At 50.3% G+C, this 14,410-nt stretch overlaps 1 protein-coding gene across 1 annotated transcript; it reads right to left on the bottom strand.

Annotated features, from left to right (window-relative positions):
- Positions 1-1,870: 1,870 nt before the first annotated feature.
- On the bottom strand, positions 1,871-13,069 carry LOC100915522 (extracellular calcium-sensing receptor-like). The gene is made up of 5 exons (XM_023504184.2): positions 12,797-13,069; positions 9,382-10,275; positions 6,910-7,149; positions 5,665-5,785; positions 1,871-2,799 (listed from the first exon to the last, which is right to left on the bottom strand). Exons 1-5 carry the CDS (start codon positions 13,067-13,069, stop codon positions 1,871-1,873), a joined length of 2,457 nt encoding a protein of 818 aa, XP_023359952.2.
- Between the last annotated feature and the right edge of the window lie 1,341 nt (positions 13,070-14,410).

Genomic DNA, 14,410 nt, shown 5'->3' with positions numbered 1-14,410 from the left:
AGCATTACACCTCCAGTAAAAGAAGAGAGAGATACCCTGAGCAGAATGATTGGATCACAAACAACTGGCAGAAGTCTCTCCATCTTGGGTTAAGCATTAGCACACCAAAAGACTTTGTCACATTGCCCAGAGCTCCTAGGGGCTAATCTATGTTCTGAGACTTCTGACACTCCCAGATTTCAGTTCAGTCATCATCCCATCGGCCTTCCCAGTCCCCTTTTGCCCAAAGCCTTCCTCTTCTAGGTTAAAGCATGTATATAAATGGTGTCCTTTGCTCCTTTGGGGAGTGTTGGGGAGAGCAGAACAGTCATTATTCTTTCATCACTCCCAGCACATACTCTGGGCTAAGGGACTGGGATGCAAAAGGGAAAAAGGATGAACAATCCCTACCCTGAAGGTACTGACTATCTAATAAAGGAATATGATATGCAAAAGGAAGCTAGAAAGGGAAGTGGAGGGGGGGGGAAGTACCCAATTCAGAGGCCTACTGGACAAATGAATCCATGAAATCTCTAAGAAAGGAAGTCTGGTGAAAGATGGGACCCTGGGCACAGGGCAGAGAGAAAAATTGCTGAACTTTTTCCTTAATTGGAATGAAACTCGGATACGGGAGGGTTAAGAAGGAAAGAGGGTTGGAACAGCTTCCGTTGGGAGTGAGGAACAAAATCAATCATCAAAAGTGTCGTGTTTGGGGTTCAGCGCCAAACGATGAGATTGAGTTTGGGGTTTGATTATTTGAATGTGTGGGATGGCTGCTAGACCCCCCTCCCCAAATTAACTAACCAGAGACATCTTTAGATGCAAAGAAAAAGCATTTATTCAGTCCCTGCAGGGAAAGGTCCAGCACACCCACCCTCAGCTCCCCCCACATGTCTGACCCGACAAGCGGAGAACAGGACAGCTGGTTAGATGGCAAAAGACCCAAGCATTTTCATTGGAGAGAGCTGAAGGAAGTAGCCATCTTTGACCAATGATCACCAGGTTGCTTCCTGTGGGAGACTTAGGGTCTGACCTTTAGAGACCTCAAGGTCTAGAGATCATGTGACTTTCTGTAATCTGGGCTCAAGGCCTGATCATCTGCAAACCCCTGGGAATAGGGATCACATGACTTAGGCCTAGTCTGACCTACTCCATCTCTTAGACTCTTTGAGAAAACTTCACCTGGTCTCACCCATGAAGAACTGACGATGCCCATTGTCTTTGGCAAAAGGTAATAGAGTTAGCAAGGAAAGGGCTTTTGCCAGTTCACCAGGGAAAGGCCAAGTTTCCTCACAGAACTCACAGTTAACCAGGACAGAGGAACCAGTCCAGGAGACTGGCGTGCTCCCTTGGCTGGCAGGCTGCATAGCAAAGAGATTTAGCAGCCTAAAAGCGTTGGTTAGCCAAGTTGGGCCCTGGGCCAGCCCAGGGTCCCTGCGCTCGCCGGACACGGGAGGTTGCCCGGAATCGAGGGGTCCCGGGGCCAGGCTTCTCTCAGCACTTTGTATTTATGGCTTTTGCTTTTCTGAGTAGAATATAGGGACCTCGGGCGCAGGGCGGAGAGAGAAAGTTTGTCCGTCCAAGCAGTGGAAACAGAGGCAGCTCCCAAGCAGCCATGAGGGAGGCTGGGCACTGGCCCCACCAGCACCATGGCTTCCTGGGCTAGGAGGGCAGCTACTACCGAGGAAGCAATCTTGTGTCTCCCTCCCTTTGCCACCCACCTTAAACATAGTTCAATAGAGAGTGAATGCTTGTACAGCTTTCCCCACATCTACCTTATACAAGAGTTATCAAGCCTATTTCACAGAGGAGGGCCAGTAAAAAAAAGGACCTCCCCAACAAGTCGAAGGCCCAAGCTGCCATGCAGACAACCATTCCCAGCAGAGACCCCTCAGCGGGAGTTGGGAGGGGGGCCGCTGGCAGGCAGCCTCCCCATGAGCCACGCCCTGTTGTTCCTGTGGGGCCGGAGCAGGATGACGAAGCATCTAGGCAGGAAGATGAAGCCCAGCAGAGCGGCATTGGAGGCCAGGATGCTGAAGGTCTGGACGGCCGCTGCCACTGCCCGGCCCTGGCTGTGGAGTTGGGCAGGCAGGGAGGCCAGCCACACGCTCACGCACATCGCCATGCTGAGTGAGAGGAGGTGGGCTTCACAAAAGCCCCCGGGAAGCTGGCGCGTCCAAAGGGCCAGCACAAAGCCAGCCAAGGCCAGGAGGCCCAGGAGGACCCAGAAGCCGGGAGGCAAGGCCTCCCGACACTCAGGGGGCACCGTGTTGGGGGCCAGCGATGGACTTCTGCTCTGGCTTTGGGGGGCAACCCCCAGACATGCAATACAGATACAAACCTGGGCCACAAGGGGCCCCGCGACCATGGCTCGGGGCAGGCCAGGCCCCAGACACACCTGCAGGGGGCCACCTGGCTGCACTGCCCGAAAGGCCACGAGGACAGCGGCCGTCCTGGCCAGCACGCAGGACACTGCTGTGGTGAAAGTGAGGCTGAGGACCACCTGGCAGAGCCGGCAATCAAAGGGCCCTCGGGGGCCAAGGAAGAGAAGGGAGCTGAGGCTGCAAAGGAGCAGAGAGCTGAGCAGGAGGGCGCTGAGCCCGGGGCTGCTGGCCCGCACCAGGGGGGTGTGCCGGTGGTAGATGAAAACGCCCAGCACCAGTCCCGTGGCCAGAGACACACAGACCCCTAAAGAGGCCAGGACGGCTCCAAGGGGATCTCCAAACTTCAGGAAGACATCGGGCTGAAGCTCACAGCGATCCCTCGATGGGCTGGGCCAGGTGGTGTCATCAGGGCACTCCTTGCATGCTGGAGCATCTGCTGGAAAGGAAGGGCCATGTTGGAGGGTGGGGCCACTCGGCCTGGAGTAATGGTCCCGGCAGCAGCTCAGGAGAAAGGCTTCAGAGGCTGTTGGCGCGGGGAGGGTGCCACCCGTACCTGTCCATAGGTTAACTAAACGGGGCTTTTTCGGGAGGCAAGGATGGAGCCCTAGAACATGGCCCATACCTTGCCTGAGGAGGCTCTGGTCCCTGTCTGGAGGAGAGCCAGAGAAGGGACCCAGAAGCTCCCCCTCTGACCCGCACAACCATTCTGCCTGCTTTGCCCGGGAGCGGGGCAGGATTGCTTGTCCCGAGCTGCCTACTTGACAGCAGCCCTTTAACCGGACCAGTCTTTCACCCACTGCCTTACTCAGGCCCCACAAAAGCCAATGGCAAGTAAACCTATTTACTCCCATCGAGATCCGAGAGAAATCGGAGCATTTCTACAGAGCAGAAGATCCCCCCAAATGCACAAAGGAATGAGATCGCTCTGCCAAGAGAGGGGCCCCAACCTCACACAAGGGCAAGTTTCTTGGTTTCTAGGGAAGCAAGCCAGAAATCCAGGAAGCCAGTTTTCCCTCCGCTTCTGCCCTACTAGGCTGTCTCTCTCCAGGGGTGTGGAGTGGGTCCCCTAGGCACGGAGACGCTCTCAAAGACAGACTGAATAACGTCTCTCTCCTTCAAAGCTCACGCACCAAATTGTATCCAAGCCAAGCTCACAAAATGTCTCAGTCTTGAAACCCAGGTTACATTAGATTGAAAGATGTCCCAAAGGAAAAAGGGAATGGGGCAAATTCCTCAGCTAAATGGTTTAATTTCTTTTACTGTTTCCTTTTTAAGATATATAGGGGACTTACTGCAATTACATGATTAAGAACTGATGCCTGATTGACAGTCAGAGGGTGGGACCAGGCAGTTTGCAGAGGAATTCTGTGCCCCTGATAACAGGTTGGGGTGGGGGTGGGGTATTCTAAATCTTTTTAATTCCCTAAATGCAAATTTTTAAAAAACTGAGCTTCTACCTCATACCATTGATCAGGGAGGTTGGCAGAAATGAAAAGTGACAAATGTTGAAGGGAAAAGTGGCACATGAATGCACTCTTGGTGGAGCCATAACCCGGGCCAGTCATTCTAGAAAGCAATTTACATTGCTTGAACTAGGTCTTGAAAGCTCTTACATTGTGCTTGCCTTTTGACCCATGGATAGCCAGTTTGGGTCAGTACTCCTAGAGAGATCAAAGAAAGAACAAAAGGACCCTTTGTCCAAACATATTTGTAGCAGAACCTTGTTTGGTGGCAAAGACTTTGAAATTTGGAATTAAAACCGCGTGGCCATCGGTTGGGAGACCGCCAAATGCATTATGATCTCTGACAGCGACGGAATCCCATTGGGCTACAAGGAAGGGCATGACTTCTAGGAATCCAGGAAGGCTTGTGGGAAATCTTGCAGAGTGCAGTGAGCTTAAAATCAGGAGGACAATGGATACAAAAACAATATGGGGAAAACAAACAAACCCTCTGAAGGACTTAGGAGCGCCGACCAACACACTAACCAACCACAATTCCAGAAGACACAAGCTGAAATGTGCTGCCCACCTCCCATAGAGATGACTCAAGGTCTACAGGACACAGGCAATGTTTCATTAGACTATATATTTTTGTAAAAAGGTTTGATTTTTTCCCCTTGCCTTCTCATAATGGTAGTAGAGGAGATGGGAGGAAGAGAAATTGGATCTTCAATTGAAAAGAAATATATAATATAAATTATAATTTAATTTTGAATTCATAACAATGTTATTTATAAGGGGTCCCCTTATTAGATTTACTCGAATTTGCCCCATCACAGCTGAAGAACCCAAAGCCCTTAGAGATGGCAGAGATGTGCCCAAGACCAAATATGTAGTGAGAGTAGAGCTAGTATTTGAAACCAGGTTCTCTGGCTCCAGAGCCCCCTCTTGCTACTCCTCCTCTTCCTTGCTCCCCTCATTCACAGCTTTATAGGTTCCCACACAGACAGACATGAAAGCCAGTGTTTGTCCTAAAACTCACTGAGGCTTTGGAGGTAACCAGGCCCTTCCTGGCCAAGCTGCCTCAGAGTAAAGAAGGCAATAGTGACTTCTCTAGGGGATTGGCCAACAAAAGCCAGGTGAACTTCCTTCAAATCTTGTGTAGACACGGAGATACAATGAAGATATCCTGAGCCTCAGAGGGCTAGCTAGGAGATCCTAGGATTGAGTGGACTCTGTGACAAAGCTGGCAGGAGCAAGAGCTCTGCCCAGCCAACCACAGAGAAGTCCAGTTCTTTGTGAGAAGACCCCAGAGACTCCCCCCCACACACACACACACACATACATGGACAGAGATGACTTTACAGCTGGCCACGGTCATGAGGACCACCCTTAGGGTCTACGTTATGTTCCCACTGATAGCACGCTTTCTTCACAGCAATCTAGCAAGCCTGCAGTGTACAGACCAAGAGTCCTGCTTTCCTGATATGAGAACTAGCACAGAGGCCAGGCTTTGGTCCCCCACTTAGGACATTCAGAGACTCAGGGCTTGGGCACTCCAAATGATCTGTAGGCTCTGCCTTCAGGACCACGAGAAATGAGCAGAGGACAGACCTGGGGCAGCTAGGAGAGAAAGGATGAGCCACTGCTGGTCCCTGGACCAAGGAAAACCTTGTGTGGGATCTATGAGGGAGGGATAGTCAGGAGTACACCTTTCTTCTCACCCCTCCAGTCCCACTGCCCCAAGGCAAGATGAAGGGATCCGGCTAGACAGTGTCAAAGGTCCTTCCCATTTTAAGTCTAGGACCTGATGACAGTGCTCCCTGGAAGAGCGACTTCTGGCTTGGAAAGATCCTTACCTTTGTGTTCAGACACCTGTCCCACGGGGCACTGGAGACAAGCAAAACAGCAGCTTGCCTGGCCAATCTGGGAAGTCCTCCACGTGCCAGGAGGGCAGGTCTTCTGGCAGAGAGAGGAGCCCTGAGAGTGTGCATGGGAATATCATTAATCCAGGAGGCTCTGGACTCCAGCCACCCCACCCCCACCCACAGTATCTCACTCAGATCAGCTTCTGGCCCCCTTTGTCCACAGTGCTCGGCACCTTCCTAACACTGATCTAGCCCCATCAGAGTGATTCAGTGTGTGATTAATGGAAAGTCACACCTTGCACCCCAGGTCTGGGGCTCTCAGAATCCTGGCTGTGCTACTTGCTGCTTGTGGGACCTTTGGCCAATTCCTTCTCTTTAAGAGCTCAGTTTCTTTCTCTGTACGATGGACTAGAGGGCTTCTGCAGTACTTTAAGCACTAGGTCTGATGTTTAAGATGAGGGCTGGACCACAGTCTGAATTGGTTAAGCCACATATACAATTTGAAAACCAGTGACAGAGAAAGGGGCAAGATTAATGCAGCATCTTCTGGCATTGGGAAAAGGGCAAGTTAGGGGAGAATTAATAAAAGCTGGACCTCACTATGGAGTAAGGTCTGATGGAGATTACAGTGCCCCCTAGTGGCTACAAGCCAAACTCCATGATCTCCAAGCCCCTGACCAACCACTTTCTTCTCTTCAGCTAGGGATGATCCTGTTCATTTATTTATTAGATTTGGGGGGTCTATGCTGAAGAGAAGATTCTGTGCCTTAATTTCCCCTTAGCCTCAATTACTGAAAGGGTGCAGCCTCAGTCAAACCAAGACCTGTTGAAGACCTTAGCTTAAAAAGGCCAAGGTCTCCCATTGCATCCAAGGACATCTCTAGTCGTCCTGATCTATATCTGGACCCAAATGGCACTGGAGGGAAAGCGAGGCAGGTGACTTTGCCCAGCCCTCCCTCAGTTCAATCCAATTCACTTGCATGTCACGCCATCACCTCTCTGATGTCATGATGATCTATACTATAGGCCACAGTTGGACTGATCTTTGGACTGCAGTCCAGTAAGCCCCCTAGATCTCTCTCAAACAAACTGCTGGTCCAGCCACAGCACCACTGGGACGTGCAGGCCACGTTTATTTCTCAGCCTTGGTGTAGACAGGGCTTTGTAGAAATGAGACTAAGCATATTCCAGATGCTCCAAAAACATGTTAGGTGGGTAAGCAAATTAAGAAGTGACTTGTTTCTCTACCTGCTTTTCCATCCCTTCCAAAGTGAGTCCACTGGCATTCATCTGCAGCTGGCTTTCCCGGGCTGCCATGTCATTAAAGCGGGCGACTTCTTGGAAGGAAGGGTAGCCCTCGGGGCCAGGCTGCCATCTCATGACATCATAAAGAGCAGGAGGATCTCCATGAGCATCAAAGAGCACCTCTTCCCCATAACTATTTCGGAATCTCACCCTCCTCAGGTAATGAAGGAGCTGGGAGCAAAGATGGGGGGGCGGGGGGAGGAGAAGTGGTGCCGTTACCATCGCTACCATGGCATAGGCCATAAGGAGCACAGTCCCACCACTCTGCAGCCTGCTGCAGAATATTCTAGGACTCCCCTGAGAAACAGAGAGAAACACCCATCCCCATGCACTATCCATTCAAGAGGTAGTTAAAGCTACAGGGGGAACAGGTCAGAGCTGAGGGCTGAGACCAAAGAGGTGGCTAGGGATTCACACTCCTCCTCCCCAAGTCTCAGGTTCCTCAGGCTGTAATTCTTATCCACCTCACAGAGTTGTTATAAGAATGTAAAGGAAGCCTTAGTTGGGTGTCCTGAAGCTCCAAATAAAGACTTTCTTTCCAAGGACCCCCTTGGTGGCTGTATCATATCACAAGACCTGGTAATATTTGGGTGACGTTAAAGACAGAAACGTGAAGAAAAGAGTTAGCGTTCATCTGAATTTATGAGGGTTCCCAACTCCCTCCTTTACAAGGGAGAATTAGAGGGACAGGGTCAGAACTTGGGGGAGAATCCAAAGTACATAAGGAGCAGAAGTTTGGCAGGGGCAGCTTTTCAATCTGCCTCCTCTAGCTCCAAATTCAGAAGACGCTTGCCTTGTCCTGGACGGAAGGTTTGCTTCCTGCACCTGCTCCTTTCCCAGTGCCTGATGTTTATGCCTTTTCCCCAGAGCCAAGTGACTTTTGCATAGCTTTTCACAGCAAACGCAGCCGAGGCTAGAGATTCTCTGCTACAAACTGTGAAGGGAGGCAGGGGTTGGTCCAACATTAACCACAGAGAACTTTGTCTTCCTGGGTTGCTCCATCTGGCACAAGCCAGACAGTGGCCAGGGACTTTCCAGATATGGTGAGCAGTCCATGTGGATCAGAACTAGGAATACGTGGAACCCAGGGGGCTAGGAAATCAAAGGCATTGCTCCAGATTTGGGGGATCCTCAAAGCTCAGGTCTTGTTTTCTCCCTGCTGCTCATAAAAAGGGCAAGGAGTCAGGAGAGAGAGACTCATCACAGAAGAGGATTTCCTTTTCTGTAATGAGGCGGGGGGAGTCCTTGGTCAGGGACATTGTGAGGAAATGCCAGTGACCAAGACAAGTCGGCAGCTTTTTCTGTAACTTGGTGACTCAGGGAGCTGCAAAGCCATGGAACTGTCCAGATATGAAGCCAGAATGTGGCTGAGCTGGAACCTGGCCTGAGGTCTCAATGACCCAGAGGCCAGCTCTCTACCCACTAAGATGTGTTGCCTGGTACTTAGCTCTGAAGCTGAGGAGTAAGGCTGACAACTTCAAATATATCAAGGGCAGCTTCCTAGCCAGGGACAGAGTGCACCTGGGGCTTTTGCCAAACCCTATCAATGTCTAGGCAGCTCCAGGAGAAATTCTGCTCTCAGAAACTTAAAAGTGTGGGTGGGTTCGGGTTCCCCTCGGTTCCATTCTACGGTGTATTCATCTTTGAGGGAAAGACAGAGACAGACAGAGGCAAGAATAGAAGTGGGGTCGAGAAAAGAAGGGGAAGAAAGAGGAAAGGGAGGAGGAGAGGAAAAGGTGACAGGGAGACAATAAAGAAAGAAGGTCAGAGCAGACAGTTCTGATGGTTTATACGCCCTGCAGCTAGGGGCAGCCCCTTTCCCCCCAGCCCAGTCACTTTGAATCAGTGCCAGCCTCTGAATCTTAACCATCGAGTTATCGGACAGCATGCCCACTCTAAAGGAAGACGTCCCTCTGAGATCCCCCTTCAGATCTCTCTCGTTTTACCCTCTCAGGTGAATCTGGGAAACCATCCAATTAGCCAGAACCTCCCCCACACTGCCATTGACCTGAGCTATGGAGAAGTTGTGAGGCTTTCTAGGAGTAAGTGCTTGTCAAAGGGAGAGCTGAATCTGGACCTGAGCTTCCCCATGCCACCGATTCGCTCTCTGCTGGACCACAGTACCCCGTAAAAGGCAAAAATAATGTCACAGCAGGGCAGCGCTTAGGGACCTGATCCTAACCCTCAGGCTAACGCACATGCACTTTGGTCTACAAAACTGCAGAGCGCAGTCCCTCTTTGAGCTCCTTTCCCACTCAGACTTTGAGAATGGAGTGCCCAGTGACAAGCCTGGAGAGGGTGGAGGGAAAAGGGAGAAGAGCCCGGAAGAAGGAAGAAACTAGAAAAGGCTGCCGGTGGGCAAAGGCGTCTGGGGAAGATGAGCCCAAAGTGCCCGCTCCATACCTGCCAGGGCCGAAAATGGGGCACGTCTGCGCAGCGGCCCTCAAAGGGCCCGGTTCCGACCTCGCAGGTGGCCATGTCGTGCAGCGCTTGGGCCACGCTGGCCACGGCATTAGCCACAGCGTAGGTTACGCTCAGATCACTCATGTCCAAAAAGGGGAGCACCTGGCCCTGAAGGGTCTCTTCCCCGGTGCATCTGCGGGCTCCCCTCACAGCCTCCGCTCCTTTCCCCACTTTGCCTCCTCCTCCTTCCTCTCCCCCCAGCCAGCCTCCAGGTACTGCGACTCCTCCCGCCGAAGAGTTGAGGGACCACTGGCAGTGGAAGGTCTCCTCCCAGAAGGGCGGCAGGAACTTGTCCTCGGGGCTGTGTGCTGGGTGCAGCCGCCCTAGGAACTCCAAGAAGCCAGGGAGGCGGCCGCGATGGCCTGAGAAGGACAGCGCCCCGCTCAGGATCCCGCTCAGGGCCAGGGCGGCGGGTAATGCCGGCTCCCAGACCTCGCTGCTGATCCACAGGCGGCCTTGGCCGGTGCCCTGACGCCACAGCTCCACGGCCAGCAACAGAAGCTCCCTGGCCGCGGCAAAGACTAAGAGGACGCGGGGCTGGGCCGCGGCCAGGGTGCAGGCTGCCCGCCTCAGCTTCTCGGGCCTCTGGGAGCGGGGCAGCTCGGTGGCCACGTGCACACACAGGCCGGCCACCTCCAGCTCGAACCGCAGAGCCCGCGCCCCTTGCCGGCCGTACTCATCATCCTGGGCCACAAGCCCCACGGCATACCAGGCCAAGTGGGCCGCCAGGCGCGCCATCCCCCGGGCGCGGGCCTCGTCGGGGGGCAGAGTGCGGAGGAAGGAGGGGAAGCGCAGCTTGTCGCTGAGGAGGGAGACGGTGGACCCGTAGCTCACCTGGGAACGAGAGAATGGGCCCCAGTCAAGGCTGGCACCCTGGACCCGGATCCCATGGGGTTGCCCTCTGGCCTCCAAGTAGTCTGTCTCCCTAAAAACGGCTCAGTAATACTGAAGTGAGGTCGAGGGGAGCCCTGGAGAGTCTTGGGGCTCCACAGATCCAGCCTCTTCCTTTTTTAATAGATGTGGACACTGAGGACCAGAAACATCAAAAACTCATCCAAACCCCGCCCCCCCCCCAATGGAATACAGATGCCTGGTGCTTCCCCATTTCTTTAGGCCCTACACCTCCTCAACAAGTCCAGATAGGACATCAGGCTCTGTTCTTGGATGCTGATTGGGGGGATGAATTAAAGACTCCCCTCTCCAAGACACCCGCCATGCCATGCAAAATTGAGGGTTACTTGGAAATGAGAAATGAAGGAAAGGGTTATTATCCATGTTATCGTAAATGGTTCCCTATTAGCTTTATGGGGAGCTGAAGATTGGAAGTAAGGGTCCACCGAGGTCATTCTATTTCCCACCTCTCTGCCTGATAGGGGCAGCTAAGTGGTACAGCGCATAGAATACCAGGCCCAGCAAGACTCATCTTTCTGAGTTCAAATCTCAGACATTTACTAGCTGAATAGCCCTGAGCAAATCACTTAACCCTTTTTTGCTTCACTTTCCTCATCTGTAAAAATGAGCTGACAAACCAATGTGATATCTCTGCCAAGAAAATCCCAGATGGGGTCACAGAGTCAGAAGTGACTGAAAAATCCCAACAAGCCTGCATGAGGCCATTCTACAGTTTCTGTCTTTACCTGTTCTGGACTAGGGTGGATGCACAATTGAAGGGAGACTTTTTTGGGGGTCCTTATAGTCTGCTGGGAACTTAAGGCATCAACCCAAAGACCCATAATAGTGCATTACTTTTAACCCTGCTTCTGAGGTGGGATCAAAAATGGTGTGAGGCAAGTGCAGAAGTGTTTGTGGCAGCCCTTTTTGTGGGGACAACGAACTGGAAATTGAATGGGTATCCCAAGCTGAGGAATGGCTGAATAAGTTATGGGATATGGATGTTTTGGAATATCATTGTTCTGTAAGGAATGATGAGTGGGCTGATTTCAGAAAAGTCTGGAGAGATTGATATGAACTAATGCCAAGGAGAGCAGAACCAAGAGAATGTTGTTCACAGCAACAAGATCAGGTGATGGTCAACTGTGATGGACGTGTATTTTTTCAACAGTGGGTTTTTTCAAGGTAGTTCTAGTAAGCTTGGGATGGAAAGCACCAACCCCATCCGGAGAGAGAGCTATGGAGACTGAATATGGTGGATCAAAGCATAATATTTTCACCTTTTGTTTGTTGTTTGCTTGTTTGGGGGGGTTTGGTTTGTTGTTGTTGTTGTTTGTGGAGTTTTGGGGGGAGGGTTTTCCCTTTTGATCTGATTTTTCTTGCCTGGTATGATGAATGTGGAAATATGTTTAGAAGAATTGCACATGTTTAAGCTATATCAGATTTTTGCTGCCTTGGGGGTAGGGGAGTGGAGAGAAGGAAAAAACTGGAACACAAGGTTTTGCAAAGGCAACTTTTTTCAAATTTCTTTGCATGCATTTGGGGAAATAAAACAATATTATTGAAAAAACATTTTCAGGAGATGGTGTGAGTTTTTCACTTTCTTGGTGGTATCTGAGCACAGGTTGGACCACTCAGGGGCATTATTTTTGTGTATGATTGTAACTAATGGTCACTGCGCTCTTTTTCAACTCTCTAGTTCAATCAGGCAACAAGTACTTATTAACAAACTATGTGTCAGACTATGTACTCAAATTGCTAGGGATCCAGAAAAGGACAAAATCCCAGTCCTTGGTCTGCAGGAGCTTACAATATAATGTGCTCTGCCTCTCCTCAGGTAGCCCAGGAGCCTTCACACTAGCTTGATTAAATGTCCAATTTGTGCCGGGCACCTTACATTCTTATCTACGAGTAAACATCTCCAAATCAGCTACAGCCCCGGGTTCCAGCCTGTCAAGATCACTTAGAATCTCGACTGGTATTCTGTTCCCTTTCTTTCCTTGGGGAGATTCAGAGGGGTTCAAGCAGGAAGGACCTTTAGAAATCATCTAATTAAACTGGAAAGAGTTTAGAGGGTTTTTTCTGGTCATTTGTTGTTGTTTTACAGATTTTAACAGATAAGAAAACTGAAATCTAGACATTTCAGATGCTAGTTCACTTCAGCTCTTCCTCTGAGGTGACTTTCCTGCCCAGTTGGGAGTCTAGGGCTCAAATGGGTTAGGTATTCTTTGGCCAGACATCTCAGAGTCTTAAATATTTCATTTGTCAGCATCTCTTTTTGACTTCATTCATGGGAGGAAAGAAAGGAAGTAGCTGTGAATTCTGAAAAAAGCTGGAAATTGTAGAAATGTGCATCATTCATTTCTAAATGTGTCTCATCGGTTTCTAAGGGGAACGCCTAAGAGAAGGGGGATTTGAGGAAGAATTAAGTGCTGGGCAGTCAGGGCATGGGGTGGACACTTACCTGGGGAATCCTGTAAAGGCCCAGCCATGTGGCCATGGGGATGGACAGTGCAGACCGATCTTCTCCAAGGATTGCAGCCAGGGGGGTCTCAGGAAGAGTACAATCATAGTTAGGGACAGGGTATCCCTGGCCAGTCAACAGGGCCATGGTCCCCCACAGAGCTCCCAATTCAGAGCTCTCAGAGTCCCAGATGGTGAAGCCCAGAGTAAAATTAGGAAGAAGCTGAGTGTTCTTGTTGATTTCCTCAATGATGAAGACAAAACTCTGGACCATTCGATAATGAGCAGAGGAAAACCTAGATTAGACAGATCCCAACCACATGTACAAGGTAAGCTCTCCATTATCACATAAACCCCCAATTGGAAAAGGCCTTATTAAGCACCTCATCAAACCCAGTTGGAGGTGGGGGAAGCCACTTCGACACCCTGACAACAGGTCATCCATCCACTGTCTCCTGTGAAGGCAGCCTGTTGGACAGTTCTCAAAATTAAGAAACTTTGTCCTTGCATCCAAGCCTAAACTTTCCCATGTGGTAGCTCACTCTACTCCTAAATTTCTAGCTGCTCTTTGGGGTCAATCAATTAATATGTATTTATTAAGTACTTCCCACTTGCCAGGTTCTGTGCTACGTTATGGGGATACAGAGACAAATAAAATGGTTCTTTCTATCTCTATAACACTTTATATTCTATTTGGTGAAACAACAAGAACAACTGTAAGCAGATCAAAAATATATAAAGTAAACATAAGAGAATGACTGTTGAGAGATGCAATCAGCAGGGCTCTCATGGAATAAGTGTGATTTGAGCTGAACCAGAAAAACTAAGGAGGGTGGGGAAGGGCTTGAGCCAGATTGGGAAGGGCTAGCCAAGGACTCTGTGTTTGTTCCCAGAGACAATAGGAAGCTCTTAGAACAAGGGAATGACTGATTACACTTGTGCTTTAGGAAAATCACACTGACATTTTAGGCTGGAGAGGGGAAGAGTCAGAAAGAGCAGTTAGGAAGCCATTGAAACAATGCCAGCAACAACTAGTGAAGACCAAAAATAAGATTGGGTATGGGCTTGGATGGGGGGAAGGGAAGGTGATGTGATGCGGAGAGTTCCAAATATTCCACAGTGGTTTTGAGGGATAGAATCTAGAGGACCATAGGGTCATAAATTTAGGGTTAGAATGGACTTCCAAGGGTATATACCTACCTTTAACCCCCTCCTCACTTCCCGTCCCTTCCCCTGCCTTTTTTTTTTTTCAACAAGGAAATGGAAGCCCTTGGGGGCTTGTAATATGCCAAGTTTCTGATTGGGATTTGAACTTAAGTCACCTGAATCTAGAGCCAGTGCCCTTCCAACTATACCACACTGTCTTCCATGGAAGACTTGTATGATGGCCTAGAAGAGGGCTGGGAGAGGGGAAAGAGTCTCATAGGACTCCAAAACTGCCAAACTGTTTGAAAGGATGTCAGGGCCATCCCAGAAAGAGGCAAGTTCAGAGAAGATGGGGTGCATTTGGCAGAAAGAGGTTAAAGTTGGCTTTGAGCAAATTGAATTTGCGATGCCTATGGGACACCCAGTTTGAGATTTTCCAAAGGCAACTGGCAGTGCAGACCTGGAGCTC

Source organism: Sarcophilus harrisii, chromosome 5 (genome assembly GCF_902635505.1).
Source record: "Sarcophilus harrisii chromosome 5, mSarHar1.11, whole genome shotgun sequence".
NCBI lineage: Eukaryota > Metazoa > Chordata > Mammalia > Dasyuromorphia > Dasyuridae > Sarcophilus > Sarcophilus harrisii.
The sequence above is the reverse complement of the archived record's forward strand: the minus strand, read 5'-3'. Positions and strand labels throughout refer to the sequence as shown.